This window comes from Apostichopus japonicus, chromosome 15 (assembly GCF_037975245.1).
Source record: "Apostichopus japonicus isolate 1M-3 chromosome 15, ASM3797524v1, whole genome shotgun sequence".
NCBI lineage: Eukaryota > Metazoa > Echinodermata > Holothuroidea > Aspidochirotida > Stichopodidae > Apostichopus > Apostichopus japonicus.
Genome location: NC_092575.1, coordinates 9,201,695 through 9,225,836, shown reverse-complemented (window position 1 = coordinate 9,225,836; position 24,142 = coordinate 9,201,695). Strand labels below are relative to the sequence as shown.

Below are 24,142 nucleotides of genomic sequence, written 5' to 3'. Positions count from 1 at the left end.
TTCGATTGATCGGTACCGCACGTTCGATTGATCGGTACCGAACAATCGATTGATCAGTAACGCACATTCGATTGATCGGCAACGCACATTCGATTGATCGGTACCGAACATTCGATTGATCGATAACGCTCATATGAATTATCGGTACCGCACATTCGATTGATCCGTACCGAACAATCGCTTGATCAGTAACGCACATTCGATTGATCGGTACCGCACATTCGATTGATCGGTACCGCATATTCGATTTATCGGCAACGCACTTTCAATTTATCGGTACCGCACATTCGAATAATCGGTACCGCACAATCGATTGATCGGTAACGCACATTCGATTTATCGGTACCGCACATTCGATTGATCGGTAACGCACATTCTATTTAAGTGTACCGCATTTTCGATTTATCGGAACGGCACATTCGATATATCGGTAACGCACATTCAATTTAAGTGTACCGCATTTTCGATTTATCGGTACGGCACATTCGATTAATCGGTAACGCACATTCAATTTATCGGCAACGCACATTCGATTTCTCGGTACCGCACATTCGATTGATCGGTACCGCCCATTCAATTGATCGGCACCGCACAATCGATTTATCGGTACCGCACCTACGATTGAAAGATACCACACCTTCGATTGACCGGCAACCCACATTCGATTTATCGGTACCGCACATTCGATTGATCGGTACCGCACATTCGATTTATCGGCAACGCTCATTCGATTTATCGGTACCGCACATTCGATTTATCGGCAACGCACATTCGATTTATCGGTACCGCACATTCGATTGATCGGTATCGAACAACCGATTGATCGGTACAGCAAAATCTATTAATTGGTAACGCACATTCGATTGATCGCTACCGCACATTCCATTTATCGGCAACGCACATTCGATTAATCGGTACCGCACATTCGATTGATAGGCAACGCACATTCGATTGATCGGTAGAGCAAATTCGATTTATCGGTACCGCACATTCTATTTAAATGTACCGCACATTTGATTGATCGGTACAGCACATTCGATTTATCGGCACCGCACATTCTATTTAAATGTACCGCACATTCGATTGATCGGTATAGCACAATGGATTAATTGGTAACGCATATTCGATTGATCGATACCGCACATTCGATTGATCGGTACCGAACATTCAAATTATCGGCAACGCACATTCGATTGATCGGTACCGCACATTCGATTGATCGGCAACGCACATTCGATTGATCAGTACCGCCCATTCGATTGGTCGGCACCGCACAATCGATTTATCGGTACCGCACCTACGATTGATAGACACCGCACCTTCGATTGACCGGCAACCCACATTCGATTTATCGGTACCGCACATTCGATTGATCGGTACCGCACATTCGATTCATCCGTGCCGCACATTCGATTGATCGGTACCTCACATTCCATTCATCGGTACCGCACATTCGATTGATCGGTACCGCACATTCTATTTAAATGTACCGCACATTTGATTGATCGGTACAGCACATTCGATTTATAGGCAGCGCACATTCGATTAATCGGTACCGCACATTCGATTGATCGACACCGCACATTCGATTGATCGGCACAGCACAATCGATTGATCGGTACCGCATATTCGATTGATCGGCACCGCACAATCGATTGATCGGTTCCACACATTCGATTGATCGGTACCGCACATTCGATTGATCGGTAGCGCACATTCAATTGATCGGTACCGAACATTCTATTTAAATGTACCGCATATTCGATGTATAGGCAACGCACATTCGATAAATCGGTACCGCACATTCGATTGATCGGTACCGCACATTCGAATTATTCGGCAACGCACATTCGATTGATCATTACCGCACATTCCATTCATCGGTACTGCACATTCGATTGATCGGTACCGCACATTCGATTTGGCGGTACCGAACACTCCATTGATCGACACAGTTTATTCGATTGATCGGTACCGCACATTCGATTGATCGGTACAGCACAATCGATTAATTGGTAACGCACATTCAATTGATCGGTACCGCATATTCGATTGATCGGTACCGCACATTCTAGGTATCTATCGCACATTCGATTGATAGGCAACGCACATTCGATTTATCGGTACCGCACATTCGATTTATCGGCAAAGCACATTCGATGATTGGTACCGCACATACAATTGATCGGTACCCCACATTCGATTGATCGGTACCGCATATTCGATTTATCGGCAACGCACATTCGATTGATCGGTACCGCACATTCCATTCATCGGTACTGCACATTCGATTGATCGGTACCGCACATTCGATTTGGCGGTACCGAACACTCCATTGATCGACACCGTTTTTCGATTGATCGGTACCGCACATTAGATTTATCGTTTCCGCACATTCCATTGATCGATACCGCACATTTGATTTATCGGTACTACATATTCGATTGATCTTCACGGCACATTCGATTGATCGGCACCGCACAATCGATTGATCGGTACATCAAAATCGCTTAATTGGTAACGCACATTCGATTGATCGGTACCGCACATTCAATTGATCGGTACCGCACATTCGATTGATCAATCGCACATTCGATTGATCGGCAACGCACATTCGATTGATTGGTACCGCACATTCGATTGATCGGTACCGCACGTTCGATTGATCGGTTCCGCACATCGATTTGATCGGTACCGCACATTCTATTGATCGGCACCGCACATTCGATTGATCGGTACCGCACATTCGATTGATAGGTACCGAACAATCGATTTATCAGTACCGCATATTCGATTAATCGTCACCGAACAATCGATTCATCGGTTCCACACATTCGATTGATCGGTACCGCACATTCGATTGATCGGTGCCGCACATTCGATTTATCGGTACCGAACATTCGATAGATCGGTACCGCACATTCGATTGATCGGTACACTGCAAAAACTGCAGTGTTAACATTTTGGATTTAGCTTTTCGGTGTTGAATTCAGTGTTGATTTGACACCAAAGAGAATGCAATCTGACCTTCAACCTCGTTCAGTTAGAAGTTTTAGCTAATCCCTTTCCAAGTTACTCTCCTTAACGCGTAAATACAATATGTCATAGAAACCGGGACTCCTAATTGGTCCATAGTAGTGGCAGTAATTATCATATCGATATCGTCGGCGAAGCTGTTACAGCCAAAGTTGCGCAAAGCAGACGAGGTGCAAACGAAGGGGGCAAAATGTTCGTTTATTTCGAAATGAAGCAAGGAAAGTTGTGGTGTTCAAGGAATTCAGAGATTTGATTGAAACAGGTATGCATTCTTTTGGAGATAATCTGTGTATAGACTATAGGTTTTAACTTTCTCGTGAAAGGATAGGCAATCTACGGAGGCAAGGGAAGGTTGCCTTTCATAACTTCACCATAGGCAGATGCCTAACGGAAGCCTATTGCGTAACTTAGGCCTAGGCTAATTGTGGCCGAAGGCCCTATAGCCTCTAGAGGCCCAAAGCCTATGCCTATAGATCATGTGTAACTTTATATATCATTGCGTAGGCCTATAGAACTGGCAGTTTAATTACTACTTTCCATTGAACAGGGCTGTGTATCACTGTTATATGTATCACTTTTAAATTAGAGTACTTCTTTCCCTTTTACTAATTCAATGTGAAATGGAGAGTGATAGTGATACCATAGGCCTACTCCATACTACATAGCCTCGAATATAATGCATGTATGATGTAGCCTAGCCCAGTTCAAAGGGTCGTCGACGACTTGACCTAGCCTATATGTATAGTTTACACCCCAGCTAGTTTAACTTAATAAGGACGCCCTACTGTAAATTAGGCCTACAGTTCTATTGGCCACCAACAAAACTAGGCTATAGACTAAGGCCCTTAAATAGCCTCACACTAATCATCACACTGATTATAATGCAGGCAATATAATTTTGAGGTGGGTTCTCAATCGTTTCGTGCTGCGTTAAGCTGCTGTCGAAAGACATAATAAATAAGTTGCATTGAATCTCTTGCTGTTGAGCATGTCTTATCATCTCTGTGTTCACGAATAGACTTTTTATTATTAGTACTAGTAGGCTTAAATGAAATTGTTACACTGGAAAGCCACAGGGCATCAAATTTCATGCCTAGTAGTTTGCATCCCTCAATAATCCACAAGAACATTTGATGCAGATTTAGCCAACACAAAGACCAAATATGTGATAGGCCTTATATGATTTCCAATATTGCCACTTGATGACAGACTGCATATCTTAGATTAAAAGAAACTATGTAAAGCTTGTTTGTTATGTTGGTTTTGGCCAACTTTTGACTGTGAAAGGAAGCATATGTCTAGCGTACATGCTTAGAAGGCAAAAAAGTAGATAATTTTGAAGCACTTCATTACATATTTACAATGTCAATCTTGATTTCCAAAGGAAAACTTGTACTGCAGGTCTATATGATTTTACTGTAGGCTGTTTCTGCAAGGCATGTGTACGGTGAATGTATTGCAGTCTACATGGTAGTTTTATTACCATTAAATGTTGGCTAATTGCCTCGTTAGGGCAAATTCATAATAAATCAGCAGTTGGTCGCCATTTGAATTACAAATTCAGACAAATGAAGCCCCAAAATTTTGTCACTATGTTTCTGTTTGTATTCACTATCCTGCAAACATGCAATTTGCTGAGAAAAATGACTTTGAGCATGAGTTAGACATGACGCTCTCTGTGCAGGCCAGCTTAAGGGAGTAAATTTAATGATACAAGGTCAAGGGCTGTTAAATTTAATGCGTACAGACCAATTTCAGGGCTTAATCCTCACAAAATAGACCGAAGTAATATATGCATGACTAAATCAAAAGTATGGCACTTGCTGGTTTATTGTATTTTCTTTCATATATGATACAGCAAAGAAGAAATTCAAAATTGCTGAAGATGTGATACTTGTGGATAGAGAGGATGGAGCAGAGTTTGATGAAGATTCTCTTGTACCTCTCCTTGAAATGGAGCCAAACACAGCAATCATGGTGTTAAAGAGAGGTGAAAAGTGGGGTAAGTGGCAAATAAGGAAGCTCCAGACAATGCAAAATACTCTGCTGACATGAATAACCCTGGAGATGTGTTCCCAATGTATGTAAGTTAGTGTGTAATGTATGTAAGTTAGTGTGTAATGTATGTAAGTTAGTGTGTAATGTATGTAAGTTAGTGTGTAATGTATGTAAATTAGTGTGGTGGGATCTCTGACAACATTTCCTTAAGAAGGAATAAGCCTATACCTTTTGTCACAGAGAAGATCCCAGAGGTCCCTCAAAAATGACATATGTTGTTGTTTTTTTGCCTCGTTTGGTGGATAACACCTCAGACTGGCTCATTGATCCCCAGCATTCCAAATTGGGAATTTTGTTTACTTTCCATACCACATTGTGAGTAGTGTGTAAGCATAGTTTATACAGTGGCAGTCACGATCATATGGTCAAGATAACAAGGGTTGAACGTTGAATTTTGACTGCAGTTCATCAGCGTTGTTTTGTTTTTTTCCATAATTTAGGCAATTCCCAAACGTAAAACACAGAAGATTTGAAGAAATGGCTCATGTAGTGAGGGTATATATATGCAAGTACAGCAAAACAGATAAGACTTAATTGCAACTAAGGGGTAGCAGCTCTGCGGCAGTTTTAATGTCTGGTTCTTATGGCTAGTTCTGTGAAGTTTTGAAATCAATGTGTTACATTAATTGCCATTTTTTGTGTGGTTGTAGGATTGATTACTGGTTAACCGATTGAAATATTTGACCGGGTATCAGTTCATGGATTGTTCGAAAATGCACATTCCTATTCATTACAAGAAATGTGTTCACCTACCTCTAGCTATATGTGCTTAACAGCAGATTTTCTTTTATTTAGTATCTCCAGCAGCTGCAAGGGTTAAAATAGACAGCAATTCAGATACTGATGTAATTTCTGAGGAAGATGATACTCAATATCATGCTAATCTTCCCTCCATCAGTTCTGCACCTCCCATGAAAAGATTAAGGGAAACAGAAGTAACAACAAACGAGGCAGCTGAGGTAATCACATTTAAACATTTCTTTTAATGTTCAGTGCTTCCCATTAATTGGAAACCTGAAACTTGGCAAAACATTTGCTCCAATTAGCAAGTTTTGGTATCCTCCTTAGCATGTAACAATCTTTGTGAAGATGTATTGTATTTATTGATAATGCTTGAATCCACATTGCTCCCAAAGACTTTGGATATAGCATAAAACAACTCAAGAAGCAGCATACATTGGTGTTGGATTTGGGGTTTGACATCTTGACTGAACAGAAATATTACTTTTGAGATGTTTCATATTTGCTATTAACTTGCAAGATTCTGAACAGTCAATAACCTAACAAATTGATGTAGCCTTAAACATGATGGGTTGAGGTGGGTGTCACCAATGTAAAATATGAATGGATTTGGTGGTAAAATAAGTGGGACTGACGTTTTGATGCTGGGAATATCTCCTGTAGAAGTGATCTCTGGATTTGGAATGGTCTTTGGGTATCCAATTTAGGATTATATAGGACATTATAAAACAATAATACTAATATTAAAATAAAAAGAATGTAGGTCTTTTACTAATTTATGTTACAAAAGCTCTGAATATGAATCTCTAAAGTTCATTACAACTTTCAAGTATCCTTGTATTTTTTTTTCTACACTTTATTAAAGCTCATAAGGGCAGTTCTTCAAAAACGTGCAAGTGGAGCCACTGTTTTAGCTGAATACAGAGCCCAAAAGTGTCTGAGGAGATTGTCCAGGAGATTGTTGGTAAACATTGTAGTTGCTAACATGATGGAAGTACATGGGTAAGTTTTATTTTTGTAGTTGTAAACATAGAAAATCATGATTGCTGCAATGAAATGTTTAAAACTTTAACATGTCTATGAACATGGATTAATTGACACTTGTTGTAAGTATGTAAGTGCTCCATTGATGAAACATTTAGATGGTCAACCCATGAAGATAGTTGGAAAATTGGAGTGCGGCAGTAGCAATTTCTGACTGCCACACTTGTGTAAATTTTCAACCAGGCTAATTGGTATGTTCCCGTTAAAGAATGAGTTGTCTGTTGCTTTGTCAGATCTGATCCTGAGCTGGAGATCCATTGTAAACTTAGCCTTAAAGATCTGCTGCATTGGCCCCAAACTAGCACAATAATAGAAAAAAATGTGTTTCCTTTCAAGGACAGTATTAACCATTGAACACCAGGTATTGCTTTTCATTCTAAATATTCTCCACAGACAATACCATATGCTGAAAGACACAGGTTATTGAAATTGTGTACACAAACTTAGTTGGGCTAACCCTGGCAGTTCAATTTCATTATGTTAGAAACTTTCCTAGTTCATAGCATGTTATATTTGGGAGCTCTGACCTATACAGCAGATAGCTGAACTCCTTTAAAGACCCTTTTCTCCTCTGTGCAAGAGAATTTCAAGGCCCAGGTTATTAAATTCTGCATTGGTCCATTGTTGTTTTTAAGACATACATAACATTTGAACTGACCAGTATTGCAGGTTTATGGCAGATTTGGGGTGAGAGAAAATGGCCTTTAAGTAATCACTCATTTAGTAAGGCAAACATCTAATACACTGATATTACACTTTATTATAATATAATATAATATTACACTATTATAATACACTTTATTTCCCCCTACATCTACCATCACAGACGGACTCCACCTACGGTCACAAAAGGAAAATATGCAGTTGGTATTGTCAACCTGTTTGAAAACCTTCAAGACCCATACACACCAACAGGTCATGTAAGTAATTAATTTAAATAAACTGCAAGAGGACCCAAGACCCCCACCAAGGGTTTTGTGGATTAAACACTCGCTGTCATAGGGACATTATCGTAAATTTTGGAACTATACTTCAAAACAGTTGTTCTGCAGTATCATAGTTTAACATTAAATGCAGGGAAAAGGCATACATGTATAGGAGGGGAAATGGTTTGTCTAATACAGGGCCAGTCAAATTTTACATTATAGGTATCATGATCTTTCCAGGGCAAGAGGAGAACTTTTTTCTCACTTAAAATGTTGGGACATGCATGATTTGGAACTGGACATTGCCATGGAAAACATTTCATCTCCCCCCCCCCCCTTTGCAATTCTTCCTTTAGATGCCCATGACTTCAGTAGAAATAGAGGAAGTTGTGGTTAAAGGTCTCTTGTATAAGCGCTGTAGTTTTGCTAGTTCAAACTAAAATTACTGCCACATACTCATAATTTCTGAGAGTGTTTTTGATGGTAAAGATGTCTTGGAAGCTACTTATGAAAACTCCTAGCAATTTTCAACCTACAGCTTGACTTGGGAAATGCTATTAAGAAGTCTCCAAATAGATAGTGGTACATAAAATGAACCACAGCTAGTGCTAAGTACATTTCATTATTATTTTCAGGACGCTTTTTATGATGAAAGAACCGATACAGGATTCCTTGCAGCAAGGATAAAAAACGTCAATAGAGGAGAACGTCATTCTGAACAATCAGACATAACTCCAAAGGACCCTGCCTGCAAGCAAGATGGAGGCCCCATGCTTAAAAGGGCATTACCTGCTGTGTCTGATAACCTACAATCTGAAGATAACACTACAGCAGATGTAAACTGGATGAAACATACCCCTGCTGTATCTACAGATTCTAATTTGGTCTTTTGAGAAGATGAAAAATACTCTATTAGTGAGGAGAAACATGGTCAATGCTATGAATTCAGCAGGGCATATAATAGAGGAATTTCCACAATTCAAGATTACTCCAGGCCTTGTGAGTATGACACAAAGTATTCTGACTGGTGTCATGTATGCAATTAGACTGTGGATTGCATGCATTTACAAGTGGACAAGGGAGATATGTCTGTCATGGGCATGGACGTCGCTAGAGGGGGGTGTGGGGGGTTGCGACTGTCGCACTTTAAATTTTCCGACTGTCGCACTCTCATTTTTACATATTCTTGTAATTTGCGAGTGACCTAAAATTTTCGGTCAAAATTGACCTTCAATCAGTCATTTTCACCACGTTTTCCTTGTTACATTGAGACATTGTATCTCGCGATCCTTATACTCCACCATACAAAACTTCGTTAGAGTTTTGTTTGGAGCACACTGTTTTACAAACCATTGTTTCATGGATTTGCTGTGAAAGAGGCAGTACCTCAGCAGACTGTTGTCAGGAAAACCAGTGAACTTGTTGACTTCAAACCACTGTCATTACTGAGGAGTCAATCCAGATGTGATCATCACACTTATGTCTGTCCAAGGCACATAATTTTTCAATGAGTTAATTTTGCACATTTTTTGACTGAAGTAACCCAGTCAGTGTTCGTTTCCAACAATTGTTTTATCTGTGAACAGTGATTAACTTGTTTCGCCAGCTAGAATATTAGAGAACATGCTACAAATTACCTTTTAATCAGTGTTATGTGATTGCTAATGGTTCAGTTATGTTCAAACATATAATTATCAAAGTAACACTGTGTTATAGTTTAAGTGTAAAGATATGAATACACAGTGTACACATTTTATACATACATCAGGGTATTAAAGCGTTACACCATTGGTTTCCATGCATGTGTTTATCAGTTTGAAACAAAGGTATAATATTAACTTTAAGCATTTATAATATGCAAGCATTATGATCTGATTTATCTTCATTACAAAATAAGTTTCTAATCAGTTATGGGCTTGCTCATGTTAGACAAGCTTTTGTTCATTCTTGTTTATGCACTTGATAAGGTGTTTTCTGTACAACTGATGCTTCCAAGATGAATATAAAAACGTGTAACACACTGAAACTGGCATCTATGGTTTTTATCTGTTGTTTATTGCTTATGCGTATTGTCCAGCCCAGACTTGGGGGATACCTTGGAAAGGTGTTATACAAAAAAAAAAACAGAATTAACACGATCTGGATTGGATAAAAAACTTGCAATTCAACATCAGTGGGAAGATCTAAATAACACCATTTTTGGTGTTAAAACCAATTCAGCTAGTGTTAGTTTTACACCAACCAGAGTAACAATATCAACACCAAAGATAATGAATTTAACACCATTTGTGGTGTAAAGAAAAGGATTCTCAACTTGGTGTTAATTTAGCACCCGCTGGTGTTGGCAAATATGCACTCCAAAAAGAATACAAATTTAACACCATGGGTGTTAAATTTAACACCCAAGTTTTTGCAGTGTAACGCACAATCGATTGATAGGTACCGAACAATCGGTTTATCGGTACAGCACATTCGATTGATCGGTACCGTACATTCGATTGATCGGTACCGCACATTCGATTGATCGGTACCGCCCATTCGATTGATCGGTGTCGCACATTCTATTTATCGGCAACGCACATTCGATTGATCGGTACCGAACATTCGATTGATCGATACCGCACATTTGATTAACCGTTACCGCACAATCGATTAATCGGTACCGTACATTCGATTTATCGGTATCGCATATTCGATTGATCGGTATCGCCCATTCGATTTATCGGTAACGCACATCCTATTTAAAGGTACCGCACAATCGATTTATCGGTATCGCACATTCGATTGATCGGTACCGAACATTCGATTTATCGGTACCGCACATTCCATTGATCGGTACCGCACATTCGATTGATCGGTACAGTACAATCGATTAATTGGTAACGCACATTCGATTGATCGGTACCTCACATTCGATTGATCGGTACCGCACATTCTATTTAAATGTATCGCACATTCCATTTTTTAGAACCGCACATTCGATTGATCGGTACCGCCTAATCGATTGATCGGTACCGCACATTCGATTTACCGGTACCGCACATTCTATTGATCGGTACCGCACATTCGATTGATCGGTACAGCACATTCGATTGATCGGTACAGAACAATCGATTGATCAGTAACGCACATTCGATTGATCGACAACGCACATTCGATTGATCGGTACCGCACATTCGATTGATCGACAACGCTCTTTTGATTTATCGGTAAAAAACAATCGATTAATTGGTCACGCACATTCGATTGATCGGTAACGCACATTCGATTTTTCGGTTCCGCACATTCGATTGATCGGTACCGCACATCGATTTATCGGAAACGCACATTCGATTTATCGGTACCGCACATTCGATTGATCGGTACCGCACATTCGATTGATCAATCGCACATTCGATTGATCAATCGCACATTCGATTGATCAATCGCACATTCTATTGATCGGTACCGCACAACCGATTGATCGGTCCTGCACATTCGATTGATCGGTACCGCATATTCGATTGATCGGTACCGCACATTCGATCGATCGGCAACGCACATTCGATTTATCGGTACCGCTCATTCGAGTGATCGGTACCGCACATTCAATTGATCGGTATCGAATAACCGATTGATCGGTACAGCACAATCGATTGATCGGTACTGAACATTCAATTTATCGGTACCGCACATTCGATTGATCGGTACCGCACATTCGACTTATCGGTAACGCACATCCTATTTAAAGTTACCGCACAATCGATTTATCGGTACCGCACATTCGATTGATCGGTACCGCACATTCGATTTATCGGTACCGCACATTCGATTTATCGGTACCGCACATTCGATTGATCGGTACCGCGCATTCGATTGATCGGTACAGCACAATCGATTAATTGGTAACGCACATTCGATTGATCGGTACCGCACATTCGATTGATCGGTACCGCACATTCGCTTGATCGGCAACGCATATTCGATTTATCGGTACCGCACATTCGATTGATCGGTACAGCACAATGGATAAATTGGTACCGCACATTCGATTTATCGGTACCGCACATTCTATTTAAATGTATCGCACATTCCATTTTTTGGAACCGCACATTCAATTGATCGGTACCGCCTAATCGATTGATCGGTACCGCACATTCTATTTATCGGTACCGCACATTCGATTGATCGTCACGGCACATTCGATTGATCGGCACCGAACAATCGATTAATCGGTTCCGCACATTCGATTGATCGGTAACGCACATTCGATTGATCAAAAACGCACATTCGATTTATCGGTACCGTACATTCAATTAATTGGTGGCGCACATTCTATTTATCGGTACTGCACATTCGAGTGATCTGGCCCGCAAATTCGATTGATCGGTACCACACATTCGATTAATTGGTAACACACATTGTATTTATCGGTACCTCACATTCCAGTCATCGGTACTGCACATTCGATTGATCGGCAGCGCATATTCGATTGATCAGTACAGCACATTCGATTTATCGGTACCGCACATTCTATTTAAATGTACCGCACATTCGATTGATCGGTACTGCACAATCGATTAATTGGTATCACACATTTGATTGATCGGTACCACACATTCGATTGATCGGTACCGCACATTCGATTCATCGGGCAACGCACATTCAATTGATCGGCAACGCACATTCGATTGATCGGTACCGCACATGCGATTGATCGGCACCGAACAATCGATTAATCGGTTCCGCTTATTCGATTGATCGGTACTGCACTTCAGAGTTATCTGGCCGCACATTCGATTGATCGGTACCGCATATTCGTTTTTCGGTACCGTACATTCGATTGATAGGTACCGCACATTCGAATCATTCGGCAACGCACATTCGATTGATCGGTACCGCACATTCCATTCATCGGTACAGCACATTCGATTTGGCGGTACCGCACACTGCATTGATCGACACCGTTTATTCGATGGATCGGTACCGCACAATCGATTGATCGGTACAGCAAAATCGATTAACTGGTATCGCACATTCAATTGATCGGTACCGCACATTCGATTGATCAACACCGCACATTCGATTGATCGGTACCGTACAATCGATTGATCGGTACAGCACAATCGATTAATTGGTAACGCACCTTCCATTAATCGGTACCGCATATTCGATTGATCGGTACTGCACATTCCATTTAAATGTACCGCACATTCGATTGATCGGTACCGCACATTCGATTGAGCAATCTCACATTCGATTGATCGGTAACGCACATTCGATTTATCGGCAACGCACATTCGATTAATGGGTACCGCACATTCGATTGATCGGTATCGCACATTCGGTTTATCGGTACCGCACATTCGATCGATCAATCGCACATTCGATTGATCGGTACTGCACATTCGATTTATCTGTACCGCACATTCGATTGATCGGTAACGCACATTCGATTGATCGGTACCGCACATTCGATTTATTGGAACCGCACATTTGATTTATCGACAACGCACATTTGATTTATCGGTACCGCACATTCGATTGATCGGTACCGTACATTCGATTGATCGGTACCGCACATTCAATTTATTGGAACCGCACATTCGATTTATCGACAACGCACATTTGATTTATCGGTACCGCACATTCGATTTATCGGCAACGCACATTCGATTGATCGGTACCGCACATTCGATTGATCTGACACCGCACAATCGATTTATCGATACCGCACATTCGATTTATCGGTACCGCACATTCGATTGATCTGACACCGCACAATCGATTTATCGATACCGCACATTCGATTTATCGGTACCGCACATTCGATTGATCGGTACCGCACATTCGATTTATTGGAACCGCACATTCGATTTATCGACAACGCACATTTGATTTATCGGTACCGCACATTCGATTGATCGGTACCGCACATTCGATTGATCGGTACCGCACATTCGATTGATCGGTAACGCATATTCAATTTATCGGTACCGTACATTCGATTGATCGGTACCGCACATTCTATTTATCGGTAACGCAAATTCGATTGATCGGTACCGAAAATTCCATTCATCGGTACCACACATTCGATTGATTGGTAACGCACATTGTATTTATCGGTACCTCACATTCCAGTCATCGGTACTGCACATTCGATTGATCGGCAACGCATATTCGATTGATCGGTACCGCACATTCGATTTATCGGTACCGCACATTCTATTTAAATGTACCGAACATTCGATTGATTAATTGGTATCGCACATTCGATTGATTAATTGGTATCGCACATTCGATTGATCGGTACCACACATTCGATTGATCGGTACCGCATATTCGATTCATCGGCAACGCACATTCAATTGATCGGCAACGCACATTCGATTGATCGGTACCGCACATTCGATTGATCGATACCGCACATTCGATTTATCGGTACTGCATATTCGATTGATCGTCACGGCACATTCGATTGATCGGCACCGAACAATCGATTAATCGGTTCCGCACATTCGATTGATCGGTACTGCACTTCTGAGTGATCTGGCCGCACATTCGATTTATCGGTACCGTACATTCAATTAATTGGTAACGCACATTCTATTTATCGGTACCGCACATTCGATTGATCGGTACTGCACATTCGAGTGATCTGGCCCGCAAATTCGATTGATCGGTACCACACATTCGATTAATTGGTAACGCACATTGTATTTATCGGTACCTCACATTCCAGTCATCGGTACTGCACATTCGAATGATCGGCAGCGCATGTTCGATTGATCGGTACCGCACATTCGATTTATCGGTACCGCACATTCGATTTATCGGTACCGCACATTCTATTTAAATGTACCGCACATTCGATTGATCGGTACAGCACAATCGATTAATTGGTATCACACATTTGATTGATCGGTACCACACATTCGATTGATCGGTACCGCATATTCGATTCATCGGCAACGCACATTCAATTGATCGGCAACGCACATTCGATTGATCGGTACCGCACATTCGATTGATCGGCAACGCACCTTCGATTTATCGGTACTGCATATTCGATTGATCGGCACGGCACCTTCGATTGATCGGCACCGAACAATCCATTAATCTGTTCCGCTTATTCGATTGATCGGTACTGCACTTCTGAGTGATCTGGCCGCACATTCGATTGATCGGTACCGCGCATTCGTTTTATCGGTACCGTACATTCGATTGATAGGTACCGCACATTCGATTTATCGGTACCGAACATTCGATAGATCGGTGCCGCACATTCGATTTATCGGTACCGCATATTCGATTGATCGGCACCGAACATTCGATTGATCGGTAACGCACAATCGATTGATAGGTACCGAACAATCGGTTTATCGGTACCGCACATTCCATTGATCGGTACAGTACAATCGATTAACTGGTAACGCCCATTCGATTGATCGGTACCTCACATTCGATCGATCGGTACCGCACATTCTATTTAAATGTATCGCACATTCCATTTTTTAAAACCGCACATTCGATTGATCGGTACCGCCTAATCGATTGATCGGTACCGCACATTCGATTTACCGGTACCGCACATTCGATTGATCGGTACCGAACATTCGATTGATCGACAACGCTCTTTTGATTTATCGGTAAAAAACAATCGATTAATTGGTCACGCACATTCGATTAATTGGTAACACACATTGTATTTATCGGTACCTCACATTCCAGTCATCGGTACTGCACATTCGATTGATCGGCAGCGCATATTCGATTGATCGGTACAGCACATTCGATTTATCGGTACCGCACATTCTATTTAAATGTACCGCACATTCGATTGATCGGCACTGCACAATCGATTAATTGGTATCACACATTTGATTGATCGGTACCACACATTCGATTGATCGGTACCGGATATTCGATTCATCGGCAACGCACATTCAATTGATCGGCAACGCACATTCGATTGATCGGTACCGCACATTCGATTGATCGGCAACGCACATTCGATTTATCGGTACTGCACATTCGATTGATCGGCACCGAACAATCGATTAATCGGTTCCGCTTATTCGATTGATCGGTACTGCACTTCAGAGTTATCTGGCCGTACATTCGATTGGTAGGTACCGCACATTCGAATTATTCGGCAACGCACATTCGATTGATCGGTACCGCACATTCCATTCATCGGTACAGCACATTCGATTGATCGGTACCGCACATTCGATTAGGCGGTACCGCACACTGCATTGATCGACACCGTTTATTCGATTGATCGGTACCGCACAATCGATTGATCGGTACAGCAAAATCGATTAACTGGTATCGCACATTCAATTGATCGGTACCGCACATTCGATTGATCAACACCGCACATTCGATTGATCGGTACCGTACAATCGATTGATCGGTACAGCACAATCGTTTAATTGGTAACGAACCTTCCATTAATCGGTTCCGCATATTCGATTGATCGGTACTGCACATTCGATTGATCGGTACCGCACATTCGATTTATCGGCAACGCACATTCGATTTATCGGTACCGCACATTCGATTGATCTGACACCGCACAATCGATTTATCGATACCGCACATTCGATTTATCGGCAACGCACATTCGATTGATCGGTACCACACATTCGATTGATCTGACACCGCACAATCGTTTTATCGATACCGCACATTCGATTTATCGGTACCGCACATTCGATTGATCTGACACCGCACAATCGATTTATCGATACCGCAAATTCGATTGATCGGTAATGCACATTCCATTTAAATGTACCGCACATTCGATTGATCGGTACCGCACATTCGATTGATCGGTACTGCACATTCGAGTGATCTGGCCCGCAAATTCGATTGATCGGTACCACACATTCGATTAATTGGTAACGCACATTGTATTTATCGGTACCTCACATTCCAGTCATCGGTACTGCACATTCGAATGATCGGCAGCGCATGTTCGATTGATCGGTACCGCACATTCGATTTATCGGTACCGCACATTCGATTTATCGGTACCGCACATTCTATTTAAATGTACCGCACATTCGATTGATCGGTACAGCACAATCGATTAATTGGTATCACACATTTGATTGATCGGTACCACACATTCGATTGATCGGTACCGCATATTCGATTCATCGGCAACGCACATTCAATTGATCGGTAACGCACATTCGATTGATCGGTAACGCACATTCGATTGATCGGCAACGCACCTTCGATTTATCGGTACTGCATATTCGATTGATCGGCACGGCACCTTCGATTGATCGGCACCGAACAATCCATTAATCTGTTCCGCTTATTCGATTGATCGGTACTGCACTTCTGAGTGATCTGGCCGCACATTCGATTGATCGGTACCGCGCATTCGTTTTATCGGTACCGTACATTCGATTGATAGGTACCGCACATTCGATTTATCGGTACCGAACATTCGATAGATCGGTGCGCACATTCGATTTATCGGTACCGCATATTCGATTGATCGGCACCGAACATTCGATTGATCGGTAACGCACAATCGATTGATAGGTACCGAACAATCGGTTTATCGGTACCGCACATTCCATTGATCGGTACAGTACAATCGATTAATTGGTAACGCACATTCGATTGATCGGTACCTCACATTCGATCGATCGGTACCGCACATTCTATTTAAATGTATCGCACATTCCATTTTTTAAAACCGCACATTCGATTGATCGGTACCGCCTAATCGATTGATCGGTACCGCACATTCGATTTACCGGTACCGCACATTCGATTGATCGGTACCGAACATTCGATTGATCGACAACGCTCTTTTGATTTATCGGTAAAAAACAATCGATTAATTGGTCACGCACATTCGATTAATTGGTAACACACATTGTATTTATCGGTACCTCACATTCCAGTCATCGGTACTGCACATTCGATTGATCGGCAGCGCATATTCGATTGATCGGTACAGCACATTCGATTTATCGGTACCGCACATTCTATTTAAATGTACCGCACATTCGATTGATCGGTACTGCACAATCGATTAATTGGTATCACACATTTGATTGATCGGTACCACACATTCGATTGATCGGTACCGGATATTCGATTCATCGGCAACGCACATTCAATTGATCGGCAACGCACATTCGATTGATCGGTACCGCACATTCGATTGATCGGCAACGCAGATTCGATTTATCGGTACTGCACATTCGATTGATCGGCACCGAACAATCGATTAATCGGTTCCGCTTATTCGATTGATCGGTACTGCACTTCAGAGTTATCTGGCCGTACATTCGATTGATAGGTACCGCACATTCGAATTATTCGGCAACGCACATTCGATTGATCGGTACCGCACATTCCATTCATCGGTACAGCACATTCGATTGATCGGTACCGCACATTCGATTAGGCGGTACCGCACACTGCATTGATCGACACCGTTTATTCGATTGATCGGTACCGCACAATCGATTGATCGGTACAGCAAAATCGATTAACTGGTATCGCACATTCAATTGATCGGTACCGCACATTCGATTGATCAACACCGCACATTCGATTGATCGGTACCGTACAATCGATTGATCGGTACAGCACAATCGTTTAATTGGTAACGAACCTTCCATTAATCGGTTCCGCATATTCGATTGATCGGTACTGCACATTCGATTGATCGGTACCGCACATTCGATTTATCGGCAACGCACATTCGATTTATCGGTACCGCACATTCGATTGATCTGACACCGCACAATCGATTTATCGATACCGCACATTCGATTTATCGGCAACGCACATTCGATTGATCGGTACCACACATTCGATTGATCTGACACCGCACAATCGTTTTATCGATACCGCACATTCGATTTATCGGTACCGCACATTCGATTGATCTGACACCGCACAATCGATTTATCGATACCGCAAATTCGATTGATCGGTAATGCACATTCCATTTAAATGTACCGCACATTCGATTGATCGGTACCGCACATTCGATTGATCGGTACTGCACATTCGAGTGATCTGGCCCGCAAATTCGATTGATCGGTACCACACATTCGATTAATTGGTAACGCACATTGTATTTATCGGTACCTCACATTCCAGTCATCGGTACTGCACATTCGAATGATCGGCAGCGCATGTTCGATTGATCGGTACCGCACATTCGATTTATCGGTACCGCACATTCTATTTAAATGTACCGCACATTCGATTGATCGGTACAGCACAATCGATTAATTGGTATCACACATTTGATTGATCGGTACCACACATTCGATTGATCGGTACCGCATATTCGATTCATCGGCAACGCACATTCAATTGATCGGCAACGCACATTCGATTGATCGGTAACGCACATTCGATTGATCGGCAACGCACCTTCGATTTATCGGTACTGCATATTCGATTGATCGTCACGGCACCTTCGATTGATCGGCACCGAACAATCCATTAATCTGTTCCGCTTATTCGATTGATCGGTACTGCACTTCTGAGTGATCTGGCCGCACATTCGATTGATCGGTACCGCGCATTCGTTTTATCGGTACCGTACATTCGATTGATAGGTACCGCACATTCGATTTATCGGTACCGAACATTCGATAGATCGGTGCGCACATTCGATTTATCGGTACCGCATATTCGATTGATCGGCACCGAACATTCGATTGATCGGTAACGCACAATCGATTGATAGGTACCGAACAATCGGTTTATCGGTACCGCACATTCCATTGATCGGTACAGTACAATCGATTAATTGGTAACGCACATTCGATTTATCGGTACCGCACATTCGATTGATCTGACACCGCACAATCGATTTATCGATACCGCAAATTCGATTGATCGGTAATGCACATTCCATTTAAATGTACCGCACATTCGATTGATCGGTACCGCACATTCGATTGATCGGTACTGCACATTCGAGTGATCTGGCCCGCAAATTCGATTGATCGGTACCACACATTCGATTAATTGGTAACGCACATTGTATTTATCGGTACCTCACATTCCAGTCATCGGTACTGCACATTCGAATGATCGGCAGCGCATGTTCGATTGATCGGTACCGCACATTCGATTTATCGGTACCGCACATTCGATTTATCGGTACCGCACATTCTATTTAAATGTACCGCACATTCGATTGATCGGTACAGCACAATCGATTAATTGGTATCACACATTTGATTGATCGGTACCACACATTCGATTGATCGGTACCGCATATTCGATTCATCGGCAACGCACATTCAATTGATCGGTAACGCACATTCGATTGATCGGTAACGCACATTCGATTGATCGGCAACGCACCTTCGATTTATCGGTACTGCATATTCGATTGATCGGCACGGCACCTTCGATTGATCGGCACCGAACAATCCATTAATCTGTTCCGCTTATTCGATTGATCGGTACTGCACTTCTGAGTGATCTGGCCGCACATTCGATTGATCGGTACCGCGCATTCGTTTTATCGGTACCGTACATTCGATTGATAGGTACCGCACATTCGATTTATCGGTACCGAACATTCGATAGATCGGTGCGCACATTCGATTTATCGGTACCGCATATTCGATTGATCGGCACCGAACATTCGATTGATCGGTAACGCACAATCGATTGATAGGTACCGAACAATCGGTTTATCGGTACCGCACATTCCATTGATCGGTACAGTACAATCGATTAATTGGTAACGCACATTCGATTGATCGGTACCTCACATTCGATCGATCGGTACCGCACATTCTATTTAAATGTATCGCACATTCCATTTTTTAAAACCGCACATTCGATTGATCGGTACCGCCTAATCGATTGATCGGTACCGCACATTCGATTTACCGGTACCGCACATTCGATTGATCGGTACCGAACATTCGATTGATCGACAACGCTCTTTTGATTTATCGGTAAAAAACAATCGATTAATTGGTCACGCACATTCGATTAATTGGTAACACACATTGTATTTATCGGTACCTCACATTCCAGTCATCGGTACTGCACATTCGATTGATCGGCAGCGCATATTCGATTGATCGGTACAGCACATTCGATTTATCGGTACCGCACATTCTATTTAAATGTACCGCACATTCGATTGATCGGTACTGCACAATCGATTAATTGGTATCACACATTTGATTGATCGGTACCACACATTCGATTGATCGGTACCGGATATTCGATTCATCGGCAACGCACATTCAATTGATCGGCAACGCACATTCGATTGATCGGTACCGCACATTCGATTGATCGGCAACGCAGATTCGATTTATCGGTACTGCACATTCGATTGATCGGCACCGAACAATCGATTAATCGGTTCCGCTTATTCGATTGATCGGTACTGCACTTCAGAGTTATCTGGCCGTACATTCGATTGATAGGTACCGCACATTCGAATTATTCGGCAACGCACATTCGATTGATCGGTACCGCACATTCCATTCATCGGTACAGCACATTCGATTGATCGGTACCGCACATTCGATTAGGCGGTACCGCACACTGCATTGATCGACACCGTTTATTCGATTGATCGGTACCGCACAATCGATTGATCGGTACAGCAAAATCGATTAACTGGTATCGCACATTCAATTGATCGGTACCGCACATTCGATTGATCAACACCGCACATTCGATTGATCGGTACCGTACAATCGATTGATCGGTACAGCACAATCGTTTAATTGGTAACGAACCTTCCATTAATCGGTTCCGCATATTCGATTGATCGGTACTGCACATTCGATTGATCGGTACCGCACATTCGATTTATCGGCAACGCACATTCGATTTATCGGTACCGCACATTCGATTGATCTGACACCGCACAATCGATTTATCGATACCGCACATTCGATTTATCGGCAACGCACATTCGATTGATCGGTACCACACATTCGATTGATCTGACACCGCACAATCGTTTTATCGATACCGCACATTCGATTTATCGGTACCGCACATTCGATTGATCTGACACCGCACAATCGATTTATCGATACCGCAAATTCGATTGATCGGTAATGCACATTCCATTTAAATGTACCGCACATTCGATTGATCGGTACCGCACATTCGATTGATCGGTACTGCACATTCGAGTGATCTGGCCCGCAAATTCGATTGATCGGTACCACACATTCGATTAATTGGTAACGCACATTGTATTTATCGGTACCTCACATTCCAGTCATCGGTACTGCACATTCGAATGATCGGCAGCGCATGTTCGATTGATCGGTACCGCACATTCGATTTATCGGTACCGCACATTCTATTTAAATGTACCGCACATTCGATTGATCGGTACAGCACAATCGATTAATTGGTATCACACATTTGATTGATCGGTACCACACATTCGATTGATCGGTACCGCATATTCGATTCATCGGCAACGCACATTCAATTGATCGGCAACGCACATTCGATTGATCGGTAACGCACATTCGATTGATCGGCAACGCACCTTCGATTTATCGGTACTGCATATTCGATTGATCGTCACGGCACCTTCGATTGATCGGCACCGAACAATCCATTAATCTGTTCCGCTTATTCGATTGATCGGTACTGCACTTCTGAGTGATCTGGCCGCACATTCGATTGATCGGTACCGCGCATTCGTTTTATCGGTACCGTACATTCGATTGATAGGTACCGCACATTCGATTTATCGGTACCGAACATTCGATAGATCGGTGCGCACATTCGATTTATCGGTACCGCATATTCGATTGATCGGCACCGAACATTCGATTGATCGGTAACGCACAATCGATTGATAGGTACCGAACAATCGGTTTATCGGTACCGCACATTCCATTGATCGGTACAGTACAATCGATTAATTGGTAACGCACATTCGATTGATCGGTACCTCACATTCGATCGATCGGTACCGCACATTCTATTTAAATGTATCGCACATTCCATTTTTTAAAACCGCACATTCGATTGATCGGTACCGCCTAATCGATTGATCGGTACCGCACATAAGATTTACCGGTACCGCACATTCGATTGATCGGTACCGAACATTCGATTGATCGACAACGCTCTTTTGATTTATCGGTAAAAAACAATCGATTAATTGGTCACGCACATTCGATTAATTGGTAACACACATTGTATTTATCGGTACCTCACATTCCAGTCATCGGTACTGCACATTCGATTGATCGGCAGCGCATATTCGATTGATCGGTACAGCACATTCGATTGATCGGTACTGCACAATCGATTAATTGGTATCACACATTTGATTGATCGGTACCACACATTCGATTGATCGGTACCGGATATTCGATTCATCGGCAACGCACATTCAATTGATCGGCAACGCACATTCGATTGATCGGTACCGCACATTCGATTGATCGGCAACGCACATTCGATTTATCGGTACTGCACATTCGATTGATCGGCACCGAACAATCGATTAATCGGTTCCGCTTATTCGATTGATCGGTACTGCACTTCAGAGTTATCTGGCCGTACATTCGATTGATAGGTACCGCACATTCGAATTATTCGGCAACGCACATTCGATTGATCGGTACCGCACATTCCATTCATCGGTACAGCACATTCGATTGATCGGTACCGCACATTCGATTAGGCGGTACCGCACACTGCATTGATCGACACCGTTTATTCGATTGATCGGTACCGCACAATCGATTGATCGGTACAGCAAAATCGATTAACTGGTATCGCACATTCAATTGATCGGTACCGCACATTCGATTGATCAACACCGCACATTCGATTGATCGGTACCGTACAATCGATTGATCGGTACAGCACAATCGTTTAATTGGTAACGAACCTTCCATTAATCGGTACCGCATATTCGATTGATCGGTACTGCACATTCGATTGATCGGTACCGCACATTCGATTTATCGGCAACGCACATTCGATTTATCGGTACCGCACATTCGATTGATCTGACACCGCACAATCGATTTATCGATACCGCACATTCGATTTATCGGCAACGCACATTCGATTGATCGGTACCACACATTCGATTGATCTGACACCGCACAATCGTTTTATCGATACCGCACATTCGATTTATCGGTACCGCACATTCGATTGATCTGACACCGCACAATCGATTTATCGATACCGCAAATTCGATTTATCGGTAATGCACATTCCATTTAAATGTACCGCACATTCGATTGATCGGTACCGCACATTCGATTGATCGGTACCGCACATTCTATTTAAATGTATCGCACATTCTATTGATCGGTACCGCACATTCG

General features: G+C 42.3%; 1 protein-coding gene across 1 annotated transcript; it reads left to right on the top strand.

Annotated features, from left to right (window-relative positions):
• Positions 1-3,076: 3,076 nt before the first annotated feature.
• LOC139981575 (uncharacterized) lies at positions 3,077-9,505 on the top strand. Its single transcript, XM_071994056.1, has 6 exons — positions 3,077-3,298; positions 4,895-5,038; positions 5,890-6,053; positions 6,701-6,837; positions 7,706-7,799; positions 8,441-9,505. The coding sequence occupies exons 2-6, from the start codon at positions 4,990-4,992 to the stop codon at positions 8,696-8,698; spliced, it is 702 nt and encodes a 233-aa protein (XP_071850157.1). The 5' UTR covers positions 3,077-3,298; positions 4,895-4,989; the 3' UTR covers positions 8,699-9,505.
• Positions 9,506-24,142: the final 14,637 nt, after the last annotated feature.

Coding starts and splice junctions, on each gene's coding strand:
- LOC139981575 (XM_071994056.1), top strand. CDS start 4,990: ATGGAGCCAAACACAGCAATCATGGTGTTAAAGAGAGGTGAAAAGTGG. Junction 5,039..5,889: donor AAAGAGAGGTGAAAAGTGGG/GTAAGTGGCAAA, acceptor TCTTTTATTTAG/TATCTCCAGCAGCTGCAAGG. Junction 6,838..7,705: donor AACATGATGGAAGTACATGG/GTAAGTTTTATT, acceptor CTACCATCACAG/ACGGACTCCACCTACGGTCA.